The sequence below is a fragment of the Dryas octopetala genome, chromosome 3 (assembly GCF_963921425.1).
Source record: "Dryas octopetala chromosome 3, drDryOcto1.1, whole genome shotgun sequence".
NCBI classification, from domain to species: domain Eukaryota; kingdom Viridiplantae; phylum Streptophyta; class Magnoliopsida; order Rosales; family Rosaceae; genus Dryas; species Dryas octopetala.
Window position 1 is genome coordinate 12682767 of NC_141368.1, and position 26491 is coordinate 12709257.

General features: G+C 36.5%; 4 protein-coding genes and 1 long non-coding RNA gene across 5 annotated transcripts; 2 read left to right on the forward strand and 3 right to left on the reverse strand.

The window, feature by feature from the left end:
- Positions 1-206: 206 nt before the first annotated feature.
- Positions 207-1301, reverse strand: LOC147291020 (F-box/kelch-repeat protein At3g23880-like). The gene has a single exon (XM_086235858.1). The coding sequence runs from the start codon at positions 1299-1301 to the stop codon at positions 207-209; it is 1095 nt and encodes a 364-aa protein (XP_086091984.1).
- A 3590-nt stretch (positions 1302-4891) lies between these two features.
- On the reverse strand, positions 4892-14846 carry LOC147291021 (F-box protein At5g49610-like). The gene is made up of 2 exons (XM_086235859.1): positions 14831-14846; positions 4892-5979 (listed from the first exon to the last, which is right to left on the reverse strand). Exons 1-2 carry the CDS (start codon positions 14844-14846, stop codon positions 4892-4894), a joined length of 1104 nt encoding a protein of 367 aa, XP_086091985.1.
- Positions 8488-9393, reverse strand: LOC147291022 (F-box/kelch-repeat protein At3g06240-like). The gene has a single exon (XM_086234718.1). It carries the CDS (start codon positions 9391-9393, stop codon positions 8488-8490), a length of 906 nt encoding a protein of 301 aa, XP_086090844.1.
- Positions 11576-14489, forward strand: LOC147291023 (uncharacterized). The gene is made up of 5 exons (XR_015121523.1): positions 11576-11732; positions 12908-13051; positions 13332-13424; positions 13769-13805; positions 14265-14489. It is a non-coding gene; the product is annotated as an uncharacterized LOC147291023 (long non-coding RNA).
- Positions 14847-16034: 1188 nt separating the features above from the next.
- On the forward strand, positions 16035-17189 carry LOC147291024 (putative F-box/kelch-repeat protein At1g12870). The gene has a single exon (XM_086235860.1). The coding sequence runs from the start codon at positions 16035-16037 to the stop codon at positions 17187-17189; it is 1155 nt and encodes a 384-aa protein (XP_086091986.1).
- Positions 17190-26491: the final 9302 nt, after the last annotated feature.

Genomic DNA, 26491 nt, shown 5'->3' on the forward strand with positions numbered 1-26491 from the left:
TCAAAGAAAAATAAAGTGCATCCTAAACCCTTACTATTGTAGAAAATAAGTCCTCAAATTAATCTCACAATCAGTCCCTAAAGTAAACTCACAATGCATCAGTTGGAAACTCAGTTTAGTTCATACATCCTTAACTTGTTGCAACTTCAAAAAGACAGATTTTACCAACTAGACTAAAGAACTTAGTTGAGTAAAACTAGACTCTCTCAATAAGCATAGGTGCCCTTATTCGGTTTGATTCCAATATCCTTAACTTGTTGTGATTTAGGATCATGTAAAACCAAATTTCGGAATTTCAAATTTGTACTTGTTGTAAAATGAACTACACCATTTGTCATAATGCCTAATGGCCATGTTATGCTCCCACATGCTTGAAGAAGAATTGTGCTTATCTGTTTCCAAGTATCTATTTCCAGAACCCATATGTCACAGCAGTAGGGGCCCCTCCCATAATGTTTTCTTAGTTGGAACAAAGAAAGTGATTTCTCAAACACTCCAATGCTTTGATATGCACATGGGCTTATTTGCAGTGTACAAGGAAGCTTCAGCTTTTGGAAAATCTCACTGCCTAAATCAAAAGAAAGGATGAATCTGCAACGCGGTGAATACTGCTGAACAATCCAGTACACAACTCCATTCAAGTATGCACATTTATCCTGCACATTGACAATGACATGATCATTTGAAACAGGGGGAACTGCGCTAATTCTTCTCCAAGAGTCCAAGCTAAGGCTGTAAATCTCAACATTGAATTTAACGCCTTCAAACTTCATAATTCTCACAAATTTATAGTCGTTCTGGTGAAACCCAAATCCGAGAGTTGCCACACCTCCTCCACAAATGAGGCCTTCAGGAAGTCTCTTGAATGTTCTGAATGATGGATTCGATAAATATATAAGACTCTTCGAAGATGCAAATTTAATATCAGATATGCAAAGCAACCCATTGCAAGAACCATGAACGGTCAAATAAATACCATTCTCGTTCTTAGGAAGCTCTAAATCAAAACACTTGGAAAATGTTTCAGAAGAAAGGAATGACAAGCAATTTCTATTGATAGGATGAATAACTAAATATTCACAAGCAGCACTTTTGATGACATTAATCCTTTCAAGATGGGTGTTTATAAAACTTGGGCTTCTAATTAAACTTTTCCAAGATCTGCAAACACATCTGAGCTGCAAAAGAGATTTCACAGGTAATCTTAAAAGGATTTCAAACCAGATGTTTTGGGGTATGTCTTTGGACACTTGTGCACTTCTTCTTGGCCTTCTAGCTTTCATACTTGAGAGGGTAACCATGTTGAAGACAAAAATGTATATATGCAGAATTCAACTGATAATACCAAAAAATTTAGAACATCACCATAAAGGTTTCAAGAGCGACAGTGTCAGTTGGGTGTTTTTAAGAGGAGACGTACTTCTAGGGTTGGAGGATCGCTTTATATAGAGGATGAATTGTGAAAAGTAGGTAGTTGCATTATATAAGGTTTCTTAGATACCAAGTAACTTCGACAAAAAAGAAAGCTAGCTAACAAGTAACTACTAACTAGGTTTGATATGGGGTATAATTTAAAAATATCCTAAGATATTTCCACCGCTTAATAACAAAACTAGAATATCTCCCAATCAACAAAAAAAAAAAAACTAGAACATTCCAAAAATACAATTCCATATCACAAGGGTAATACTATCACTCTTATTAGCAAGATCTCAAGTATAATATTTTTATTTTAAACAATTTTTATAATAAATCTGAATTTAATATAACGTTAATTAAATATTTATCTATCTCACTTTAACTAATCACTCTCATCTAATACACTTTCTTTTGGCTTTCAAAAGAAAACTACTGTGATGTACAATGGTTCTTTGAGGCATTTTCTATATAAACATTCATGTGATTTAAAATGGTTCTTCACAACAGCATGGATTCCAAAGACGATGGGCATGAAAAATTTATTTCTATTAGGACTCCAAAGGAAGTCTTTAATTTCCATCCCTATTTCCAGATTAATTAATTGTCCATGCAGTCTTCTCAATTCAGGTCTGATGGATATGCTCCACCAAGTCCAACTCCAAACAATTATAAACTGGAAATTTACCATAGCAGAGGACCTTCTCAATATTTGTATGGATGCAGAGCAATGCAATGAACAAACCTTATTTTCAAATAAAAACCATGAAGATAGATCTTTAAGTACATGAAATACATCAGTCCTCAAATTAAACTCACAATCAGTTCCTAATGTAAACTCACAATGCATCAGTTGGAAACTCCAGTTTAGTTCCAAACATCCCCTAACTTGTTGCTACTTATGATCATACAAGTCCAAAGACAGACTTTACGAACTAAGTATTGAAAACAGATATTAATAAAGTGGTGAAGATAGATTCTAACAAAGACATGTATAACAATCCTCTAAGAGAGAACTCAGAACTTAGTTGAGTAAAACTAGACTCTCTCGACTTGTTGTGATTTTGGATCATATAAAACCACACTTGGGTCTTCTCCACATGGCATTGCAAAATGAAGTGCACCATTTGTCGTAAAGCCTATTGGCCAAAGTATCTCCTTACATGTTGGAAGAAGAACCGTGCGCATAATTTTCCAAGTATCCATTTCAAGAACCCATAAGTCACGTAGTACTGATCATTCTCATCTTTACTCAGATGGAGAAAAGAAAGTGATTTCTCAAACACTTGAAAGGTTGTCTTGGCAGCTCTCTAAGTGTACAAGGAAGCATCAGCTTCTGGAAAGTCTCACTGCCCATATCAAAAGAAAAGATGCAGTTGTGAAGACTTGGAAAGCAAAGCAATCCATTGCAAGAACTAGCTATAAACGGAGAAATATAAATCCAAACACTTGGAAAATGTTTCAACAGAAAAGAATGACAAGCAGTTTCTATTGATAGTTTGGACAAGTAGATAATCACAAGCAGCACTTTTCATCACCCTTTCGAGATGTGTGTTTATAAATCTTGGGATGCTAATTAAAGTGTTCAAAGATTTGCTAATTAAAGTAGATAGTACCTGACCCTGCCTGTGTAGCCTAATTAAAGTGGTGATATATGAAGCTAATGCTAGCTTAGAAATTAGTGTCCCCTAATTAAAGTGGATATATAGTGACCCTGCCTTTGTATCACTGATGACTCGATCACTGTGACACTGTGCATTTTTCAATATTTCTCTTGTAATTTTGATTTTTTTCAACAACAACCCTGTGGTAATTTGGTAATAAACAAAGGGTTCATGTGGATTTCAAATTTTCAAGGATATAAGCATCATTTCATTATTATATATGTGTATATATATATATGTGTATATATATATATATGCACACACACACATATGAATCGTTCTAATATATATGGATTATGGAGCATGAGATGAGTGGAGTGGATCGATGCATATATCATTAGTTAGCTAGATTGTAAAATCTATAAACTATAAAGAGGGGGTTATAATGAATTTACTTACAGGAAAGGGGGATTGTAAACTCTAATATCACCAAATTTGATTTTCAGTAAGGCAACTCTTGATTTTGTATTTAAGTTATAGAAGACAAAATTTTTCCTATACAATTTCTTACATTTATTTCTCATCAGAAAAAACAAGAAAAAAGTTAAAACTTGGTATGTAATTGGCATTGGCATATCAATTGAAATCTTGTCCAAATGAGAGAGAATGCTCTTAAGCTTTAAAGTAAAAATGAGTAGGGTTTTGGGATTTTTCCTTGCTTGTTAAGAGTATGACTCCCTCTGCTATATATAGTAATTTGGGGTTTACTGCACTCTTTGTAATATCTAATGCATTTAAATAAAACAGAAGTACTGCTTCAATTGTAGACATGGCAAAATTTAACAAAGGAAGTCCAAACAGTTTAGATCGGCAGAACCAATGGAGTATTTCAGTATTTGATGCTTGAATTTTCCATTAATGAGGTCACCAAAGCAAACAAGCCATCTAATACATCAAATTAATCTCTTGCTCATTTTGATGTCTAAGAAAATTAGTGAGCCTTTTATGTTTGAACCATTTAAAAGTAACTCTGACAACAGACTAGGGTACCATAAAAAAACTTGGGAAAAGTAGATTTGGGTGGGATCAAAGTTCAATAATTTGGATGATTAAAAAATTTGAGCTTGAATAATTGACAAAGGATATAGGCAAGGACCTAGAAACTAGAAGATTTGCCGACAGAGAAAGATATTGAGCTTGATCCCATCAAAAGAGGGTGAGCAAACATTGACAAGTGCAGCACCTTCATCAGAAACCAAATCCCATTAAAAGAGAAGTCTTTCAAATCATACTAATTAAAAGTTCGATATGCTTATAGTACTATAACTTAATGTAATGATGCACTCAAAAGTCTTATTGCTGATGAACTTATTTTATAGAAAATTAAAATAGCATTTTCCAGAAAACGTTTCCAATCAAAATAGTATGACCTGTTTTCTCCTCACTATTTATATTATTCACAAGACAAGATATATATTGAAAGGTCCAAACAATATATTGTATTAATTGTTAACAATATAAAGATATTTTTTGCTTTAAAAAATATGAACAGGAACACAAAATGCAAAGTAGAACATTTTTCTGGTTTGTAAAATAATGAAGTCTCACAATGGAATGTATTAGTTAAGTTAATTTCAACATCCCTAACGTGTTGCAAATTAAAACAGAGTTTACCAACTAAGCATTGAATTAAAGACAAAATTTACCAAAGAATTGAAGACAGATTCAACCAAATTAAGACATGTATATTTATGAAAGCCCAAAACAGAACTCGATCACAACTTGTTGCGACTTAAAGCCAGATTTTACCAAATAAATATTGCCAAAAAGACAGAATATGAAAGCCCCAAAACAGAACTCAAACCTGATGATCATGAGTTGAGTAAAACTAGACTCTCTCTCCAAGCTTCGACGTAGCTGCTGCCATTGAAACCCGGTCTCAGTCTGATTATTCCAATATCCTTTACTTGTTGCGATTTAGGATCATGCAAAACCAAATCTACGTAACCCCCATATTGACTTGGCAGTATTGCAATATGAATGGCACCATTTGTTGTCAAGCCAAATGGCCATGCTGCCCATCCATATGATGGAAAAGGAATTGTGCTAATCATTTTCCATGTACCCATTTTCAGAACACATATGTCACAGCGCTTATTATTTCCATCTGATCTCACATTGAGCAAAAAAAGTGATTTCTCCAAGGCTCGAATACTAATTGCATACTGCGGTCCCTGCAGTATATCAGGAAGCATCACCTTTTGGAAAATCTCACTGTCCATATTAAAAGAAAGGATGGTTATACGACGTGGAGAATACTGATATTCATCAATTATCCAATACACAACCCCATTCAAGCATGCACATTCACCCTGCAGCATCCTGGCATGATGTGAAACTGGGGGAACTGCGCTAATTTTTCTCCAAGAATCCAAGTTAAGGCTGTAAACCTCCGCTTTGAAGGTACTTCTCCGATTGTTAAACCTCGCGATTCTCACAACTTTATAATCATTTCCCCTACAATGTGCAAGCCCAAGAGCACAGAAAGTGGTGCACTTTCCACGGATGAAGCCTCTGGGAAGTATCTTGAATTTCCTGATTGATGGATTCCACAAATATATTGGACTCTTGAAAGCCCAAAGTCCACGATGAGATATGCAAATCAACCCATTGCATGAACCATAAACGGAGAACTCGCAATCATTCTTGTCCCTAGGATACTCTAAATGCAAACTTTTGGCAAATGCTTCAGCATAAAAGAGGGTCAAGCACTTTCTATTGTTAGTTTGGATAAGTAAACAATCAGAAGCAGTTTTCATGACATTCCTTTCAAGATGAGCGTTTATGAAACTTGGGCTACTAATTAAAGTCTTCCATGATTTGCAAACAAATCTAAACCGCAATAGAGATTTCACAGGTAATCTTGAAAGGATTTCGAACAAGATTTCTTGGGGTATGTCTATGGACACTTGTGCACTTCTTTTTCTTTGTCTTCTTTCATACTTGATGGTAAACATGTTGACAACAAAAACGTATATATGCAGAATTTAACTGATAATACCAATAAAATCAGAACATCACCATGAATGCGCAGAAACCCACCTCAACAAAAACTCATGAAACACAGTACCATAAGTCTTCAACGCACGTACGCTGCAACTGAGCAACAAACGCAGAAACTTCGATTGTGGAATGTCAGTAATTCTGGGTCTTTTGAGTTGGAGAATCGCTTTATATAGAGGATTCGTGTCATGTACTGTGGGGGAATTATTTCCCTAGCCCATGTTTAAACTCAAAAGCTTTAGGCCCAGTCGATTAAACTACATTTGGGCTGAACCTATCTAACCAAGTTTGGACTTGTGAAGTTAGCCTGTTGAAAAGCTCAGAACGTGGTTGAGTTTATCCTCGTGACTGAATTCAATTGAGAATGTGGGCATGAAGCGCAAGTAACGTCACGCAAGCGTCGGGATGGAAGCCGCGTGGAAAGGAATACATGCGCCTTGCATCGTGGGTTTTATCCACAAGAAATTTTTGACTATAAATACATAACCATAATCATTGGAAAAGGTACGTAATCCAACTATCTAAACAAAGAAAGTACTAGGCACAATTTGACTTGAACGTCGGAGTATCTTTTGCAAGTATCCCATTTGCCATTCAAAAACAAATTGAAGTTAAGAGCGCAAACCCTCTTTGCCGATCCATAGTGCAAGTTCGAGCTCGATTCCGAAGTCAACGTCAACAACATGTAGACCAAGTTATCTTCTTTAAAGATTTTGGGTCCGACAAAGCAAAGGAATGAACAAAAAACCCAAGGTTGATTGGGATGAAAATAAGTCCTCAAATTAAATTCATGAAGATAGATCTATAATACATGAAAATACATCAGTCCTTAAATTAAACTCACAATTAGTCCCTAATGTAAACTCGCAAGAGTCCTACTCTAAACAATATTGGTTTGGATGCAGAACAATAGAATGAACAAAAACACAAAGCATATTGGGATGAAAATAAGTTCTTAAATTAAATACATCAAATATATCAGTCCTCAAAATATTGCAGTCCCTAATGTAAACTCGCAAAGCATTACTTGAAAACCCAGTTTAATTAGTTCCAACAACCTTAACTTATTTGGACTTATGGTCATACACAACCAAAAAGATAGATATTACCAACTAATTAAGCATTGAAAGCAGATTCACCAAAGACATGTATAACCCGGTGGAACCCGAACCCGAGAGTTGGGGGTGATTGTTTGGGCTTGGCCCTTCTTGCTCTTAGGCTCTAAAGTGTTATTGGCATTCTATATAGGAGTTAATTACACTTACATCTCTTGAGGTTTATCGTCTTTTCACATACACTCTTTGAAGTTTCAACAATTTCATATACACTCTCCGAGGTTTCAAAACTATTGCATATAACCCCTATAATGAGACAAAAAATGATGAGAAATTATACAAAATGACATGTTAAGGAGTTAAATGACACTTGGTAGATAAAAGCTTATACGAGTGGGGTGTGGTTTTGGTTATGTTTTCTTGAATGCTTAGAGTAAAACTTAATTTGCCATGGTAGGCTTTTGTTGCACTTCTTGGATTTGGCACAACTGCTCAAACTAACAATTGTTAAAATCGATCCACTCTTCAATGTATAATCTCTTGCTTATTCTTCACAATTGTATCCAACTTCAAATTCTGTTAGGGATACATCTTGTTCACTTGTGTCATCTTGTATTCCTAAAAAAAAAAAAAAAATCATTTATGGTGAAATTAAGACCATCTTGCCCATCCAAATCCAGGGTATCTAATTTTCTCAATCAATATCCTTTACCCAGACGCTTATAAAAATAAAAATTCTACCCAGCCCATTAATTTGTTTCCTCTCTCCAAGGTTTGTTTATTCTCTCAGTCCTTCCAACCCACAAGAAAAGAAGGTAATCCGATTGTAGGTTTCTCAAAAGGTAACTATATATAGCTGAGTGCAATTGCAGAGAATTAGTACATATATGCATGCTCGTTGGGATATTCATGCTTCAAGATTTGGGGTATTCAATTTGATGATTCCAGTATCCTTAACTTTAGAATGATTAATAATAATGATCGAGTATGAGGAAAAGTATGAGCTTGAATATATAATTGACAAACTGAAACGGGTATATATATATATATATATATATATATATATAGTAAAGGACCTAGCAACTGGAAGATTTGCCAATACAGATAGATATTGAGGTTGAATATAAATAAGGGTGAGCAAACAAGCACCTTAATTCATCAGAAGCCAAATCCCATAAAAAAAAAAAAAAAAAGGAGTCTTTCAAATGATGAGGATTAAAAGTTTGGCATACTACTTATAGCACTATAACTTAATGTAATGATGCATTGCAAAAAGAATTTACCAAAGAGGTGTTAATTAGAAGACAGACTCAACCAGCAAAGACATGTATAAAAACCCCTAAACAGCATCATGAGTGGAGTAAAATTAGACTCTCTCTATAAGCATCGACGTAGCTGCCGTCATAGAAATCCCGTGTTTCCAGTTTGATTCCAATATCCTCAACCTGTTGCAATTTAGGATCATACAAAACCAAATTTCCGTATTCGCAATTTTCACTTGGCATTTCAACATGAATAACACCATTTGTTGTAAACCCCAATGGCCTTGCTATCCATCCAGTTGATGGAAGAAGAACAGTGCGAATCATTTTCCAAGTATCCATTTCCAGAACCCATATGTCACAGCACCGATCATCAATACCCTCTTCTCTGAGATTGAACAGAGAAAGTGATTTCTCAAACACTCGGGTACTAATTGTATTGCTTGGGCATTGCAGACTATCAGGAATCATCACATTTTCGAAAAGCTCATTGTCCATATCAAAAGAAAGGATGGATTTACGACATGGATGATACTCCCTAATTGTCCAATACACAACTCCGTTCAAGCATGCACATGCATGATGCACCAAATTGCCATAATGTGAAATAGGGGGAACTGCGCTAATTCTTCTCCAAGAATCCATGTTAAGGCTGTAAACCTCCACATTGAAGATATTTTGGAGATGTGCAAACCTCACAATCCTCACAACCTTATAATCATTTCCCCTACAACGTGCAAACCCAAGAGCAGAGGAACTGTTGCGAGTGTACCTTCCATGGATGAGACTTTTGGGAAGTCTCTTGACTTTTCTAATTGATGGATTCCACAAATATATAGGACTTTTGAAAGCCCCATGTTTACCATCCGATATGCAAAGCAACCCATTGGAGGAACCACAAATGGAGAAATAGAAACCACTTTTGAACCTAGGAAGCTCTAAATCCAAACACTTGGCATACGTTTCAGCAGTATATAGTGACAAACACTTCATGTCGGTAGTTTGGATAAGTAAATAATCACAAGAACTTTTCATGACATTCCTTTCAAGATGATCGTTTATGAAACTTGAGTTGCTAATTAAAGTGTTCCAAGATTTGCAAACACATCTGAACCGCAAAAGAGATTTCACAGGTAATCTTAAAAGGATTTCAAACAAGATTTCTTGGGGTATGTCTTTGGACACTTGTGCACATCTTTTTCTTCGCCTTGTTTCATACATTTTAAAAACGAAAGTTTCTACAGACTTGAATTGATAATACCAAGTAACCTAGAATCTTCAAAAGAGACAGTTCCAAACAGAAAGTGCAGAAACCCAGCTCAAGAAAAGCTCATGAAATACAGACACCCCAAGTCTTAGAACCTGCAACTAAGAAACATAATTAGATACTCAAGAATTAAAGCATATCTTATTTATGCCATCAGGTGTACCAAATCCACCATGTTAATTCGTTCGTAATCAAAGAGAATGAGTTTGTAGTTTTGAGAGAATGAGAGAGACGCTGAGGGAGTTGTGATCTTATAGCAGCCGAGATGGAATAGAATTCTTCATGTCTTTTATCACATGTATCAGGCGAACCTACAAAATCTCAAGTATAATATTATTATGGGAAAATTACAAAGATACCACACAGGATTTATAGGGGTGTGTGGTTTTAATACCTGAAAAAAATAGTATTTACAATTTTCTGTCCAGATTTTGTTCTGTGTAAGTAATATGGCACCGCCTTCTAATTATTTGCGGCATTTTCATTTTTGACGGAGTTCATCTTTTTTATTAAGAAAATTTAATTAAATAACCTTTTTTCATCCAACTTAAGCTATTTTGAGTTTTTGACCCAATTCTAAATACTTACTTTTCTAACCCTTTCACTTTTTTTGAGACCAAAATGCCTATTGTGTGGAATTTATGGTCGCCACAGTCCACAAAAAAATTCCACCGGCTCCTCCACCTTCTTCCTACAGCTGCCAAACCCTCTTCCACCTTCTTCTTACAGCATCCATGGAGAGCGACAACCCAAACAAGAAGCTTGAGCTAATCCATTGAATCCACTACTCATCTATACAATGAATCCAGATCTGGCAATGAATCTCCATTGAATCCATATTTGGTTTTGAGGGGGGAAGAAGTTAGGGGGAGAGGGAGAGAGTCATCTCAAAACTCAGATCTGCACCATGAACACTGCCAGCCATGCATATCAAATTGTTAAAGAAACTCAAATCTGATTGTTGTGGAATTTAAGGAGAAACTCATTTTTTATTGTTGTGGAATTTGTGGTCGCTAGACAGACACATGGTCAATTTGTGTCCGGCGACCAAGATCTGAATTAAATTAAGATTTGCTGCAACTTTTTGGTAAATGTGGGATCAAAATCCAAATTAATCTGTGGGATCAAAATCCAAATTAATCGTGAAAAAACGAAGGAAAAAATAAGATCTCCATAAAATCCACAAGTGCTTTGACCCTGTTTGGTAAATTTTATTGACAATTAGTTAATCACATTTACATCCACTACAACAAAATTGTCAATAGATATCACCAATTTTATATCAGATTTGAAATCGACTGATATTATAAAAATTATAATATCAGATAATTTTTTAGCTGATTTCTAAAGTCTATTAGAAATCACTAGATTTTTTTACCTGATATATAATGTTTTCTCTTTTTATAATAATTTTGTAAAGATATCAATATAAACTGCCAACTGATATCTTAACACACCGCTTATAAATTTTGTATCCTACCACCCAAACATACCTGATATGTAATATTTTTTCCCCATTTTAATTTGTTTTTTGTCCACTCCAACCACTTACAAATTAATTCATTAACCCTCACAAAGCTCGATCAGACAAACCCAGACCCAAAACACACACTCTCTCTCTCTCTCCTCTTCTCCTTCGCTCTCACTCCTGCGAACTTGATCTATCATCGAGTTCTCGCTGTCCGGCAAGTGTGGCCAAGATGACCACCAGTCTATTCCTTTCCTTCTCCTCTCTCTTTCCTTGTACTTCACTCGCCCTAAAACCAAGCCAAAAACCTGAATAGAGCCACACAGATCCGATGGTCTTCTCCGACGATCTCCTAATCTTGGCAGCGTCGCGGCCCAAATCCGGCCACAATGGGTTCCTCTCGTTGATCTGGCCGGGTCTATCCATGGCCTTTACTTGCCTTGACAGCGATGCACGACAATGGTTCAAATCAGGTTAGGGCTTTGATTAGGTCCCTCTCACTTTCACTTATTAGCTTAGGTCGCCTATGAAATCTCCTCATTAGTCATCCCAGAAAGCCACTAAGCCAGACAAGAATACTCAGCTCCCTCGAATCAGGTTAGGGTTTCAATTTTTTATAAGTTTAGGGCTTCGATTTGTTTAGGTTTTGATGTTATATATGGTTTTGATTTCAAAGATTTTGTTTGGGTTTTGTTTTTGTTGTTTTTATTGTTTTTATGTTCACTCTAGAATAGAACCAGTTGTCTGTGCTTAATGATAAAGATCCCAAATGCGTGGAATTAGATCTTCTAGCTATGGTTTGGTGCTAATTCATACTCCTATTTCTTGTGTTTATATAGTTAAATTAAACATCATTTAACGTTTAGTGTTTGGCCTTAATATCAAAATAAAGGCATGTTGTCTTTGTGTAACTAACGCCAATAGCACAAATATCTATTGATCAGTGGCTATCTACAAATTCAATTTCTGGTTCCTTAGTCCCTAGCTTTGACTTTGATATTTCCTCCTAGGATTGCCTATAATTTGAATGTGGATGGTAGTAGTAGAAGAGCTAGGTGGATAATTAGGGATTAAGTGATGTGAATATATCTTGCCAAGAGGAGTTAACGATGTCATTTGCTCATCATGCAGCTTTATCGATCTTGGTATATTTGTTCTACATCTTATTTCATTAACATTTTTCTATCTATGCGTTGCAATTAAACTTCTTTTCTTAATTTCTATCAATATATGCAGGTAGCAGAGCACATGGTCCATCTCTCTCTCTCTCTATCTTTCTCTCATCTATCATCTCTTAACCTTCTTCTATTTCTGGATAAATATATACTCTGGCTAGATAATGGTTAGGTGATGTGAATATTCATGGTAAACAACTAAACAAGAAATGTTGTTTAATATGGATTTCCATGTAGTATCATCACCCCTCTTCCCAATTTGATAATTCATAGTGGACATAGACATGTAGTGAATGTACACTTGGATATGATGTCTGATTGAATTGTTTAATTCTATTTAGTTTGTGTTTTACAATAGTCAGCCAAAAAGAGAATAGATAAATATCAATTTTAATGCTAGGTCAGACAAGACTGCAATCTTAAAGTCAATTTTAATGCTAGGTCATTTTCTTTAATAAATAGCGTTGATGATATATATATATATATATTTTGTTTCTCGTAATTGCTGAAATTTACTATACAATGAATTTTTTGAAATTAACATGCTACATCATATTAATTCATGGCTTCTGATGATGATCAATCTATTGCTTACAGACTGATGTTCATGGGTCTGCTCTTGCACTCCAATCACTTATTGAAGCTTCTTTAAGCTCCCCAGAGCATGGATGGGAGGTCGGTTGGCCTTTAGCCTCACATAGTAATGATCCTCAGCCTCTAAATGATGTTATTCAGACACAGGTACAAGGGTTTTTTTTTTATGGGAATTGATGCATAAATTATCATCTTGTGCAGATCTCCTTTTAGAGATTATTGTTGTTGCATGACATGGAAAGTAAGTAATTGAGAAATCCATTACATAGGTCACTGATGAATCAAGCAGCTTTTCTTTTTCTGGTTGGTTTTGGAGAATTCTACAGAAGTTAACATGATAAAGAGAACATTTTTCATGTAATGCTGAAGAAATTTCTTATTAATCTTTGTAAAGTCTGACGATAAATCATCTGTCATGGATAACCAGGTGGATTTGGCAGTTGGAGCATTGGGGAATTTAAGTCTTATGGGCAAGTCAACTACAAGAATTGCCATTCTTGGAGTATCCTTATTTTTCAAGGTAAATTGCTGCTTTTACCTTTCATTATCATTTGTTTGCAGACTTGGTAATATATGTGAGAAGATAGCTAATTTTTTCTGTTTAGAATGTGCCAAATGTAACCATGTCACCCTCCAATAAAAGGGGCCGGGGACTTTCTTCTGGCAGTGGGTTCTCCTTTTGGTGTCTTGTCACCTTTGCACTTCTTTAACAAGTAGATAATATTCTCTTTGTAAATATATGTTATGTTTACGGTACTTCTTGATTGATATTTATCTATTCTTTTTCTTTAACTGTTTTGATATTATCATCAATCACAATGCAGTCTGACTTTATACCATATTTTTCTCTTTGTAATTATGCAGGTGGTAGAGTTAGGATCATGATAACATGACATATGAGGTTTGTTTTATATACCTTATCTTGCTATCATTCATTGTTAATCTGGCTTCTTTAATATTCAATCAAATTCTTTATTCCTTGGCGTGAAAGACATTACAATTAATTATTTTTTCAATAGAAGCTTAATGTACTATATGATCTTGTCTTTCTTTTATGACAATCTGGTTGTACAGGTTCTTTATGACAATCTTGTCTTCCTTTTATGACAATCTGGTTGTATTAAATAAAATAGCCTAAAGTTGTAAATTTTCATTATAATAGAAAGTATAGCACCACCTTTACGTACATGTTTCAACCACAAATTAAAGGCCGTCTCCTCTCCTCCTCTACATGTAGAAGTTAAAGCAAACTATATTTTCTTTCCTTGTGTGTATTGTTGTGATTTTGTTTTAAATCTTGGACCATTTGTTCAGTATATTAACCAATAATATTAAAGACCATTGCATTATGCTTTTGCAGGTCTAGTGTTCATGAGAAGAGCTTATGTATATTTAGTCTCAATCAACACAACTTTAAGATGTGAATGATTCTACTCCACTAGCTAGATGAAGTTGTCAGCTTTTGTATCTTCAAATTAGTACCATCAGTAATACCTTAGTAATTCTTTATGTATTTCCTTAACTATAGAACTACTTGTTGGATATTATATTGTAATCCCTTTTTGGGTAATTTGAATGTTATTGGTGCTTAAAATATGAAATATATGGGAATGAAAGATTTTATACTTACACAAATTTCAGGCCATTTCAAAATATATATAGGCACAATTGTATTTAATTCATTGATATCCTTTTTAGGTGAAAAAAAAAAAACTAATATATATCATACATTCCAAATCATTTTTAGTCTAAAAACTGAAATGTTATGTCATTTTGATATCAGATTCTCTCTCAGACTTGATATATAAACAATATTTAGATATCAGAGTATGTTTCATACCTGATATTGATATCGAGATTACATATCAGATTTTATCATATACCTGATATTGATACCAAGATTTTAAATCATATTCTACCTCAAACCTGATATTGATATCATGGTTTTATATCATATTCTACCTCAAATACGATATGTATTGATCAGAACTATTGATATTCGAATTTAATAGATATCAGTAATAATATCAAAAATGATATATAAACAATGTTTACATATCAGTTTAAAACTGATATCTAAAATGTGAACATTAGATATCACGACGCGCTATATCAGGCGGCTACCCAAATAGATATCAGTCCACGACTGATATCTATCGACATTTTTGTTGTAGTGATCCCTCATAATTTTTATAAGAAGAAAAAAGAAAAAGAAAAAGAAAAAGAAGAAGAAGAAGACATAAATAGAAGACCAACACAAATCAGTAACTAGCCATCGACATAAATAGGGATTCGATGGGGTTTAGGCAGTGGGCGAGCATCTAATGGGCAGTGGGCGAGCGACACTGGGTTTGGTCGCGGGATAGTAGCCCTCATTTGAAATCCCACCACCCCATTCTCTCTCTCTCTCAACTTTGGCGACCAGCCACCCTCCGACGACCACCTCCGGCTACTCCTCCTTGCTCCATGTTTTATTTTCTAAAAAGTAAGTACAAAGTGTGGTTGCTAAGTTTGCACCTCCAATCTAGCTTATACACACAAATAAACTATCAACCAACCAAGCTAAACATGTGTTTGTGCTTAATTATCTATTTTAAATATTTATCCTATATTTTGACCCAAAAAATTAATATTTATCTTATATTGCTATATATATGAAAAGAAAATTATATGTTATATATTTTATTCATAATTATATGTTTAAATTCCTAAACTATTAAAAAAAATTCTTAAGCTGAAATCCTCGATAAAATCCTCACATTTATATTTTTTATCCAAACAACAGAATTTCAAATCTTTTCAAATGCATAAATTTGAAATCCAAATCCAACAATTCAAACGGGCCCTAATATATAGGGCATCAATATATCCTCTATATACAGCAATTCTCCCACTCCAGATCCTCTCCTTTCTTAACAAACCTAGAGCCCTGGCTGATGCTGCTCTTGAGACCTCTGCCATGAGTGATTCAAGTTCTCTCCTGTAACTCTGTACGCAAATCTATTATATATCGATCACTTTTCGTCATCAAGTCTGATTATGGCGATTTTCTAATTTTCTTGGTATTGTCAGTTGAATTCTGCATATATATATATATATATATATATATATACACGTTTTTGTTTTCAACATGTTCAAAGAGGTACCCCAAGAGAAATGTTTTGATATGCTTGCAATATTACCCGAAGTGATATGTTTTGATATCCTTACAATATTCCCTGTGAAATCTCTATTGCGGTTGGCATGTGTTAGCAAATCGTGGAACTCTCTAATTAGCAGCACAAGATTCATAGACGCCTATCAGGAAATTAATGCCATGAAAAGTGCATGCCAATATATACTTGTCAAAACCAGAATTAAAGAGTGGTCACTCTTTTGTGATGAAACATTTTCCAAGTGTTTCGATTTAATGGTTCCTAAGAACCATTTCTCTTTCTCCATTAATGGTTCGTGCAATGGATTGATTTGCATACATGATAGTATAAATCAGCATTTGAATGGAACTGTATATCTATGCAACCCATCAATCAGAAAATTCAAGAGACTTCCCCAAGGCCTTATTCGTAGTAATGGTCATGACATTACGCAAATCTCCCTAACTCTTGGGTTTGGGTTCTACCCTGAGGGAAACGACTACAAAGTTGTCAGAATTCTGAGGTTTTATTTTCTTGGCCAAAGAATTCTGAGGTTTAGAGATGCTAAAACCATCTTTAAAATTGAGATTTACAGCCTTAGGTTGGATTCTTGGAGAAGAATTAGAGCAGTTCCCCCTGTTGCAAGTGATGCGTATTTGGGGAGTAAATATGTATGCTTGAATGGAGTTGTGTATTGGATTGCTGAGGAGAATTCTCCACGTTTCCAATCCATCCTTTCTTTCGATATGGGCAGTGAGATTTTCCAAAAGCAGATGCTTCCTAAAGCACTGCAAAGATCCGATAATGCATGTCTTAGCATTCAAGTGTTTGAGAAATCACTTTCTTTGTTCCATCGAAGACGATATCATCAGAACGACCACTACTTCTGTGAGATATGGGTTCTGGAAATGGATACTTGGAAAATGATTCTCACAATTTCATCTCCGCCATTATATGGACAGATAGCATGGCCATTGGTGTTTACAAGAAATGGAGTACTTATAATTCCAAATAATAATTGGCCAAATTTGGTTTTTTATGATCCTAAATCGCAACAAGTTAAGGATAGTGGAATCAAACTGAGTTCCGTTGACATGCACGGTTGCTACGTCGATGCTTATAAAGACAGTCTAATTTTACTCGACTCATAGAGTTGAGTTCTGTTTTGGGGTTTTCATATAATGTCTTTGGTTTAATTAATCTGTCCTTCAACTCTTCTTTCGTGAATTCTGTTTTTAATTCAATGCTTAGTTGGTTAAATATGTCTTTGGACTTGTATGAACTTATCGAGTTTCAAATTGATACATTAATTGTGAGTTTACATTAGGGACTGATACATTTCATGTAAGTGGTAGCTCTATCTTCACGACTGTTTTCATACCAGCTTGTACTGTATACTCTGTATTTTCATGCTTTCCTATTCACTTTTTTAAAAGTAAAAATATACTTTTCTTTCTTAACAAGATAATATATTCTTCTTTGGAGCTTTCAATGTATTATCTTGTGAATAATAGCAGTTGTGAGAAGAAAACAAGTTATAGAATTTTGATGGAACACATTTTCTGGAAAGTAAGTTCATCAGCAATAAGACTTTTGATTGAATCGTTACATGAATTTGTACTATAAGCAGATCAAAGTTTATTGACAAAAAAAAAAAAAAAAAAGCAGATCGAAGTTTTAATCCTATCATTATAAACTCTTTTTAGTTTTTTAGTTTTTTTTTTTTTTCTCTCTTTATGGGATTTGGCTTCTGAGAAGGTGTCAATTAAATTTACATTCTCTGTTGGCAAAGCTTCCAGTTGCAAGGTCCTTGCCTATACCCCATTTGCCAATTATTCAAGCTCAACTTTTCCTCATATTCATTTTAATTTTTTTTTTATCCCACCAAGTTTTAAATTTTAGGGTACCCCGGTCACTTGTCACAGTTCAATTTTAAATGATTCAACCTTGGAAGCCTCAGTTGTTGCTTGGGCCATTGAAATGAGCAAAGATTAAGTTGATATACGTGTTAAGATGTGTTGTTTGCATTGATGACCTCATCAACGAAAAGATCAAGCATCAAATACGCCATTGGACATTTTTTTTGTTGTCCATCTAAACTGTTTGGACTTTCCTTTGTTAACCTTTCCCATCTCTACATGCAGTTCAAGCGGTACTTCCACACGATGTAGGCCTCATATATTACATAGTATTTTTAGTAAAATTTAAAGTCATCTTGGAATGAGAATTGGATTCCATTTCAGAAAGACTTGATGTTTGATTGACTGGAAAGAAAACAAAATTAAGGAATTGACTTTAGTTGACTGTAACCTAATTCCATCATAAAGGAGGAATAGAAATATCATAAAAGGATGGTATTTCTATTCCATAGTTAATCTAGAATGTAAAAATTACCATATATATTCTTTTATTATTTGGCTATATTGAAAAATTAGAAAATGTAATAGGAAAGATTACCGAACGCTAAGAAATAGAAAATATTGGCACATATCTTTTCTATTATATTGATATGTGTCAATAACCAAATTAGAACATATAATAGGAAATATTACCAAATACTATAATGGAAACAAGTCTTCTCCTGACTTTGATTATGTTTTTGTTATAAACGTTGGAATAAGAATTGAAAACTCATTACATTCAGGAATAAACGGGGCAAATTACTATTCTTATTCTAGGATTCCGGTCAAACAAACAGGCCTAAGAGGAATGTGAGCAATCTTCTCCAATTGTCTTTTACTTAGAGACTTCTCCCTTATGTTGTTGCCATGTGTATTTTAAGCACATTTAAAATTCTGTTTTTAATGTATATATGAGTGGGGTATGATTTTGGAATATATATATCGAACTCACATATGCTGTCTCTAAAATCTCTGAACGTACCTTCCATGTCACACATCATGTCTGCGTAGATGTGCTATCTCGAAAATGCAATTTATTATTATAAGCCTAATTAACATGTTTGATCATGCAGCTTAGCCCAATTTTCACTTAAACCCATGTAGTTTAACAAATTGTAATTTTACGCATGAAGTTTGGCTTAGTTTGCAATCAAAGACAAAAATTCAACCTCATTATTTTTATACGAAGTGCTAACGTGGTAGTGCTTTTGAAATGCCTAAAACCCCTTTATCAAAAGCATGTTTGATAGCATTTGGCAAAAACACCTAAACACGCTTTTTGATTTATAGAAGCAAGTTTACTTTCTCGAGAGCACCTATATACTTCCGGCAAACGTTTCCATATACATTTTACACATTCTAATTTTTTATAATAGGGTTTGTATGTGTTTCGAACAAAAGTGATAACAACAAAAGCACTCAGAAGCACTCCCAAACTGGCAATATCAAAACTACATCGTACAAAAGTGCTTGAATTGTAGACATGCATGGGAAAAGTTGACGAAGGAAAATCCAAAAAGAATGCACAAAACCAATGGAGTATTTGAAGGTTGAAACTTTTCGTTTTGACATGGGTTTAGGCTATAGAGATAAACCAAAAGACTGATTGAAATCCTCAACTTTATTCACGGCAGTAGTTATTACTTATACAAGTACAAGCAGCTAGATAAATACAAATACAAGACAGAATTATCTATTAAACTGGAAGCCCTATTCTTGAGGAAGACCAATCAGCTGAAACAAGAGTTCAAGTTTTGAAAACATTTGAATACAGCAGTTGCACAAGATACATCTCTTACATGCCCCCTCAAGATGAGCCGCGATCAAAGAGGCCAATCTTGGAGCAGAGCAATTGAAAACGAGCTGTAGACAAAGGTTTGGTCAGAAGATCAGCAAGTTGATCCATAGAGGAGACATGGGTGACCCGGAGCATACCAGATTGTACCTGATCCCGGATGAAGTGATAATCAACAGCCACATGCTTCATGCGAGAGTGAAAAACAGGGTTGGAGCTGAGTTGTGTGGCACCCACGTTATCACAATATATTACAGGCATAGCAGAAATTGGAAAACCAAGTTCAGACAGAAGAGAGCACACCCAACTAAGTTCAGCAGAAGTAGCCGCCACAGAGCGATACTCGGCTTCGGTAGATGATCGAGCAACAGTGGATTGCTTTTTAGAACTCCAAGAAATCAAATTCTTACCCAAATACACAAGATAAGCACCAGTGGAAGAGTAATCGTCGCGGTTACCAGCCCAGTCGGCGTCTGAAAATGCATGAAGGGTGTCCGAAAAACTATGAAGAGACATGGGTGAACTGCGGTGAAGAAGAAGGCCTTTGGACATGGTACCACTGAGATAACGCAAGATGCGTTTCACAAGAGCCCAATGTTCCGTAGTAGGGCGGTGCATGAATTGGGACATCTTGTTGACTGCGTAGGAGATATCAGGCCGAGTGAGAGAGAGATACTGTAGACTCCCAACAGTGGCACGATACTGAGTGGGGTCAGGAAGAAGAGTGCCATGAGCAAGAGAAATTGTAGAAGAACTAGTAGGCAATGGCGTGAGGACCGGTTTAGCACCTTGCATGTTCGTGCGTTGCAGCAAGTCATCAATATAACCTTTCTGTGAAAGTAAAAGACCATGAGAATGAGGAAGAACCTCAACACCCAAAAAATAAGATAAAGACCCAAGGTCTTTGAGAGAGAAGCGGCCAGCTAAGGAAGCAACAAACTCTGTGACAGCTGCAACATTGTTACCCGTTAGGATAATGTCATCCACATACACCAATAAATAAAGAATGGAGCCAGAGCAATTATATATGAAAAGAGATGTGTCTGAATGAGAGTTGCGAAACCCAGATTGTAAGAGAAATTGGCGCAACTCATGGTACCAGGCACGTGGGGCTTGCTTGAGACCATAAATGGCTTTGTGGAGCTTGCAAACATGGGTTGGACGATCCGGGTCCACGAAACCTGGTGGTTGTGCCATGAAAACAGTTTCGTGGAGGTGACCCTGCAAGAAAGCGTTGTTGATGTCCAGTTGCCGAAGTGACCACCCATTACTTACAGCAATACTAAGAACCAATCGAACAGTAGTGGGCTTAATAACTGGACTGAAGGTCTCATGAAAATCCACACCGGGCCGTTGATGAAAGCCTTTAGCTACAAGACGAGCCTTGTACCTGTCAATAGAACCGTCAGAAAGCCTTTTAATGCGGAAAACCCATTTGCAACCTACCAAATTGGAAATACCAGCAGAAGGAACAAGCTCCCATGTTCCATTACAAACAAGTGCATTGTACTCTTCAGACATGGCTTGACGCCAGTTAGGATCTTTGATGGCTTGAGTGATAGAGGTGGGTTCAAGGATAGGTGATGGTGACTTAATGGCATGAAGATTGAGTTTTTGAACTGGTTTAACAATGTTGTTTTTGGCTCGGGTAAGCATAGGGTGGCGGGTGGGAGGTGGTGGCGGTGGGACATGGGTTTGCAGGGCAGGTGGGGTGGGCTCGGTTTGTGGCAGAGGGGGGGTGGTCGCGGTTTGTGGCAGAGGGGGGGTGGTCACGGTCTGTGGTATGGGTGTGGTGATCTGGGTGTGTGGCATGGGTGGGATGGGCTCGGTTTGTAGTATGAGTGATGTGGGCTCGGTGTGGGTTTGTGGTATTGGAGAGATGGAGATAGGATTGTGCAGTAATGGTGCAGTGGATAGAGAGTGTGACTGACCTGTAGAAGAGAGCAGCTCCTGAGGGCGGTCCACTGAAGACGTGGTGGTGACCAGCGACGGGGTAGTAGGGACGGGAATGGGAATGACAGGTGGAAACCATTGGGCTGGATTGGTGGTGGCTAAATGGGAGGGGTTAGTAGGGAGTGATGTATATGGAAAATTAGTTTCAACAAATTGGACATGGCGAGACACATATGTTTTGGAGGTGGAGAGATTGAAACAGATGTAAGCACTTTGGGATAGAGAGTATCCCAAAAATACACAAGGTTGGGATTTAGGTTCCAATTTATGAGATGTATATGGTCGAAGCCATGGGTAACATAGGCAGTCGAAAACCTTCAACTTGGAATAGTTAGGACTCTTTTGAAAAATTGCTTCATATGGAGATTTAAAGTTAAGTCCAGGAGTGGGCATTCTATTAATTAAATAAACAGCAGTGGCAAGGGCATGGGGCCAAAAAGTGGTGGGAATAGATGCATGAGAAAGGAGAGACAGACCAGTTTCCACAATATGTCTGTGTCTTCTTTCTGAGTATCCATTGTGTTCTGGAGTATGAGGTGGTGTGGTTAAGTGAGTGATGCCATGGTGGGATAAAAAATTTTTAAGACCGATATACTCTCCCCCATTGTCTGAATAAAGAGTGATTATTTTTTGTTTGAAGAAATGTTCGACAAGAGGTTTATATTTTTGAAAAATGTCATGCACATCTGATTTTCGTTTGAGAGGATAGAACCATATATATTTGGTAAAATGATCAACAAATATCACATAATACTTAAAACCATCTTGTGACAAAACTGGGGAGGTCCATACATCAGAAAAGATTATTTCCAATGGTTTAGTAGAGACAAGTGAAGAATTTGAAAAAGATAACTTATGACTTTTATTAATATGACAAGCATTACATGAGAATTCTTTTGGCATGGGAGAAGAAGATTGTAAATGATAATTGGAAATAATAAATTTTAAAATAGGAGAGGCTGGATGACCAAGGCGATGATGCCAATTTGAAGAAGTAGTTTTGATGTGGGAGAGTGCAAAGATTGGGGAAGTGACAGGAGGGGAGGATGCTGGCCATTCATACACGCCTGCGTTGGTACCGCCGGTCAGGAGAATGCTTCCTGTGCTAAGGTCCTTCACATGAAAACAAGAGGGTAAGAATTCAACAGAAGTATTATTTGAGGAGCAAAATTGAGAAATAGAGATTAAATTCTTTTGCATGTTAGGGACACAAAGAACATCATTCAAAGTGAAGGAATGGTTTGTTGAGGAGAGGGAGAGGGAGCCAGTGTGAGAGATAGAGAGATTGGTACCATCACCGATCATAACATCATCAGAACCATGATATGGAGTGTGAAGAGACAGGTTACTCAGGTCTGTAGTAACATGGTGGGATGCTCCACTGTCGAGTAGCCAATTTGGTTTGGTGTTAGAGCTTGCTGCAAATTGAGCCTGAGGTTGCCATGGTCTGGTATTGGCCGGAGATCCAGCAGCAGAGGAGGATTGAACAGCCACAAATTGAAAGGATGGACAACGCTTGGCAGTATGACCTTGAACACCACAGACTTGACAGTAGCCTTGATATGGGCGTGGTGGAGGCCGATTGTTGTTGCGGTTTGAGGGGCTAGAGGGAGAAGATGGCCGCCAATTTTGAGAGGGTGGACGCCAAGTGGTTGGACCTGGATGAGAGGAGGCATGGGAGTTGGGACGCCAAGTGTTGCCGGAATGGTTGGGCCGCCAATTGTTGGTGGGGAAGGATGTCCGATTGGCAGGATTGGCTGTAATGGGGTGGGGAAGCTCGGGCTTGGAGTGAACAGGAAGTGAAGCTTCAAAGGAGAGCAGCTTTTCATGAAGCTCCTCAAACGAGATTGGGTTGTCACGAGCCTGAACAGCCCGGACAAGTTCTTTGTATTCGTCTCCAAGGCCATCTAGAATTTTTTCAGTGAGGTCTTCTGCATCCATTGGGGCACCAAGTATAGCAAGCTCATCTGAACGGGCTTTGATGGAATGAAGAAAGTCAGTGATAGTCATAGTGCCTTTGTTGGGATTTTTCAGAAGATTTTTGACTTGCTTGATGCGGCCACGAGTTGGTTTGGCATAGGTGTTGGAGAGGGTGTTCCAAGCTTCCCTGGAGGTGGTGGCACGAGCAACAAATGAAATAAGAGTTGGAGAAAGAGAGCCAATGATGGCATTCAGAATTAATTTGTCTTGGCGTACCCAAGTGCGATAGGCTGGATTGGGGGTGGTGACAGTGTCGGTGGTGAGAGTTTGGGGAGGACAGGGTGTCGTACCATCAATATACCCCATAAGATCATAGCCAACAAACAAGGATTCAAATTGAATTTTCCAAGAAAGATAATTTGTGGAGGTGAGTTTGATGGGAGTTTGAGCAGCTGTGTTTATGGTGAGGAGTTGATGATTGTTGGAGGTGAGAATGGCGTGAGGTGTTGCCATTTGAGTTTGAAAAAAAAAAAAAAAAGATATTAGCAGGGGAGAGATTTTATGGCTCTGATACCATATAGAGATAAACCAAAAGACTGATTGAAATCCTCAACTTTATTCACGGCAGTAGTTATTACTTATACAAGTACAAGCAGCTAGATAAATACAAATACAAGACAGAATTATCTATTAAACTGGAAGCCCTATTCTTGAGGAAGACCAATCAGCTGAAACAAGAGTTCAAGTTTTGAAAACATTTGAATACAGCAGTTGCACAAGATACATCTCTTACATAGGCAACCTAGCAACTGGAAGATTTTGCCAACAGAGAAAGATATTGAGCTTGAATAAGTGACAAAGGGAAAGCAAACGTCAACAAGTGCAAAACCTTCAGCAGAAGCCAAATCCCATAAGAAACGGGGTTTAACTTCATATATGTAATTAATGCTGCAACCAAAAGTCTTATTGCGGATTAACTTATTTTCCAGTAAATGTATTCCGTCAAATATAAAGTTTTAACTTATTTTCTTCTAGCAATTTGTATTATTAACAAGATCATAAACTGGGAGCCAGAATTGAACTGGTGAGTGTATGAAACCGAAGGAACCAAAATAGAAATGGAAAAATCAAACAAAAAGAAAATTTTAAGGGTGAATTGCTTTTGCCACGCAGATCCATTTTATTAATCCAATGAAAACAAAAACTTGGGTTTTTCTGGAACCCAGTCATTAACTCCAATAACCCAATAGGCTCCATTATTTTAACAATGTGAACTGCAGGAACACATACAAATGAAGAGTAGTGGATTTCTCTGGTTTGGAAAACAATGAAGCTAGACAGATCTACCAAAATACATGACATATATCAGTTCATAATGTAAACTCACAATGTATCAGTTTCAACCTCAGTTAATTAGATTCCAAAATCCTTCAACTTATTGTGAATTATGAACATATAAGTCAACTAAGTCATAAGTCAACATCCTAATTTCAAACAGAATTTTTGTCATTCGATATCCAAGTAGCATTGCAAACAGAATTTTCCAAAGAATTGTTGAAGGCATATCCAAGTATCCAACCAAAGACATTTGTAAAGACCCCTAAACAGAACTCACAACTGATCAAGAATCGAGTAAAATTAGACTCTCTCTATAAGCATCAATATAGCTGCTGCCAAAGAAATCTGGTTGCCCCAGTTTGATTCCAATATCCTTAACTTGTTGCAATTTAGAATCATACAAAACCAAATTTCTGTATTCCCAATTTAGGATCAATATGAATGCCACCATTTGTTGTAAAGCCAAATGGCCATGCTATCCACCCATATGATGGAAGAAGAAATGTGTGAACTATTTCCCAAGTATCCAATTCCAGAACCCATATCTCACAGCACCGATCCTTCCCATCTGGTCTCTGATTGAACAAAGAAAGTGAATTCTCAAACACTCGAATACTAATTGCATAGCTCTGGTACTGCACTCTTCAAGGGATTATTGTCTTTCGGAAAATCTCACTATCCATATCAAAAGAAAGGATGAATTTACAAAATGAAGGATACTCCTCAATTATCCAATACACAACTCCATTCAAGCATGCACCTTCAACCTGCACCAATTTTGCAGCATGCGAACAAGGGGGAACTGCGCTAATTCTTCGCCAATAATCCATGTTAAGGCTGTAAACCTTTACAGTGAAGGTACTTCTACATTGTGCTAACCTCACAATTCTAACAACCTTATAATCGTTTTCACTACAATGTGCAAAACCAAGAGCAGAAGAACTGGTGCTAGTGTACCATCCATGGATGAGGCCTCTGGGAAGTCCCTTGAATTTTTGGATTGATGGATTCCACAAATATATAGGACTCTTGAATGCCCCATAAGTCCAGTCAGATGTGCAAAGCAACCCATTGCTTGAACCATAAACAGAAAAATAGAAACCATTATCGTGCCTAGAAAACTCTAAATCCAAACACTTGGCATGTTTATGTTTCAACACTAAAGAGTGACATAACACTTTCTATTGGTAGTTTGGATAAGTAAATAATTACAAGAACTTTTCATGACATTAATCCTTTCAAGATGATGCATTCAATGAATTTTTCGGCAAATTCTCTCTTACCCCCTATAAATCTATAAAGCCTAGGGTACATCATGTGACTATGTGAGAGGCCCAAATAGTTGGCATCAGTGCATCACAGACAAAAAAAAAAAAAGAGATCGAACAACAAGAACAGAAACAAAAAAATAGAATGACTTCCCTGGAATTTATGTTGTCTTTCTACATCCTTCAAGTTCTTTCACTTGTTTTGTTTCTTCCCTGCATGTATTTCTCAAAGAAAACTTCTGTGATGTACTACAATGGCTCTTTGAGGCATTATCTGT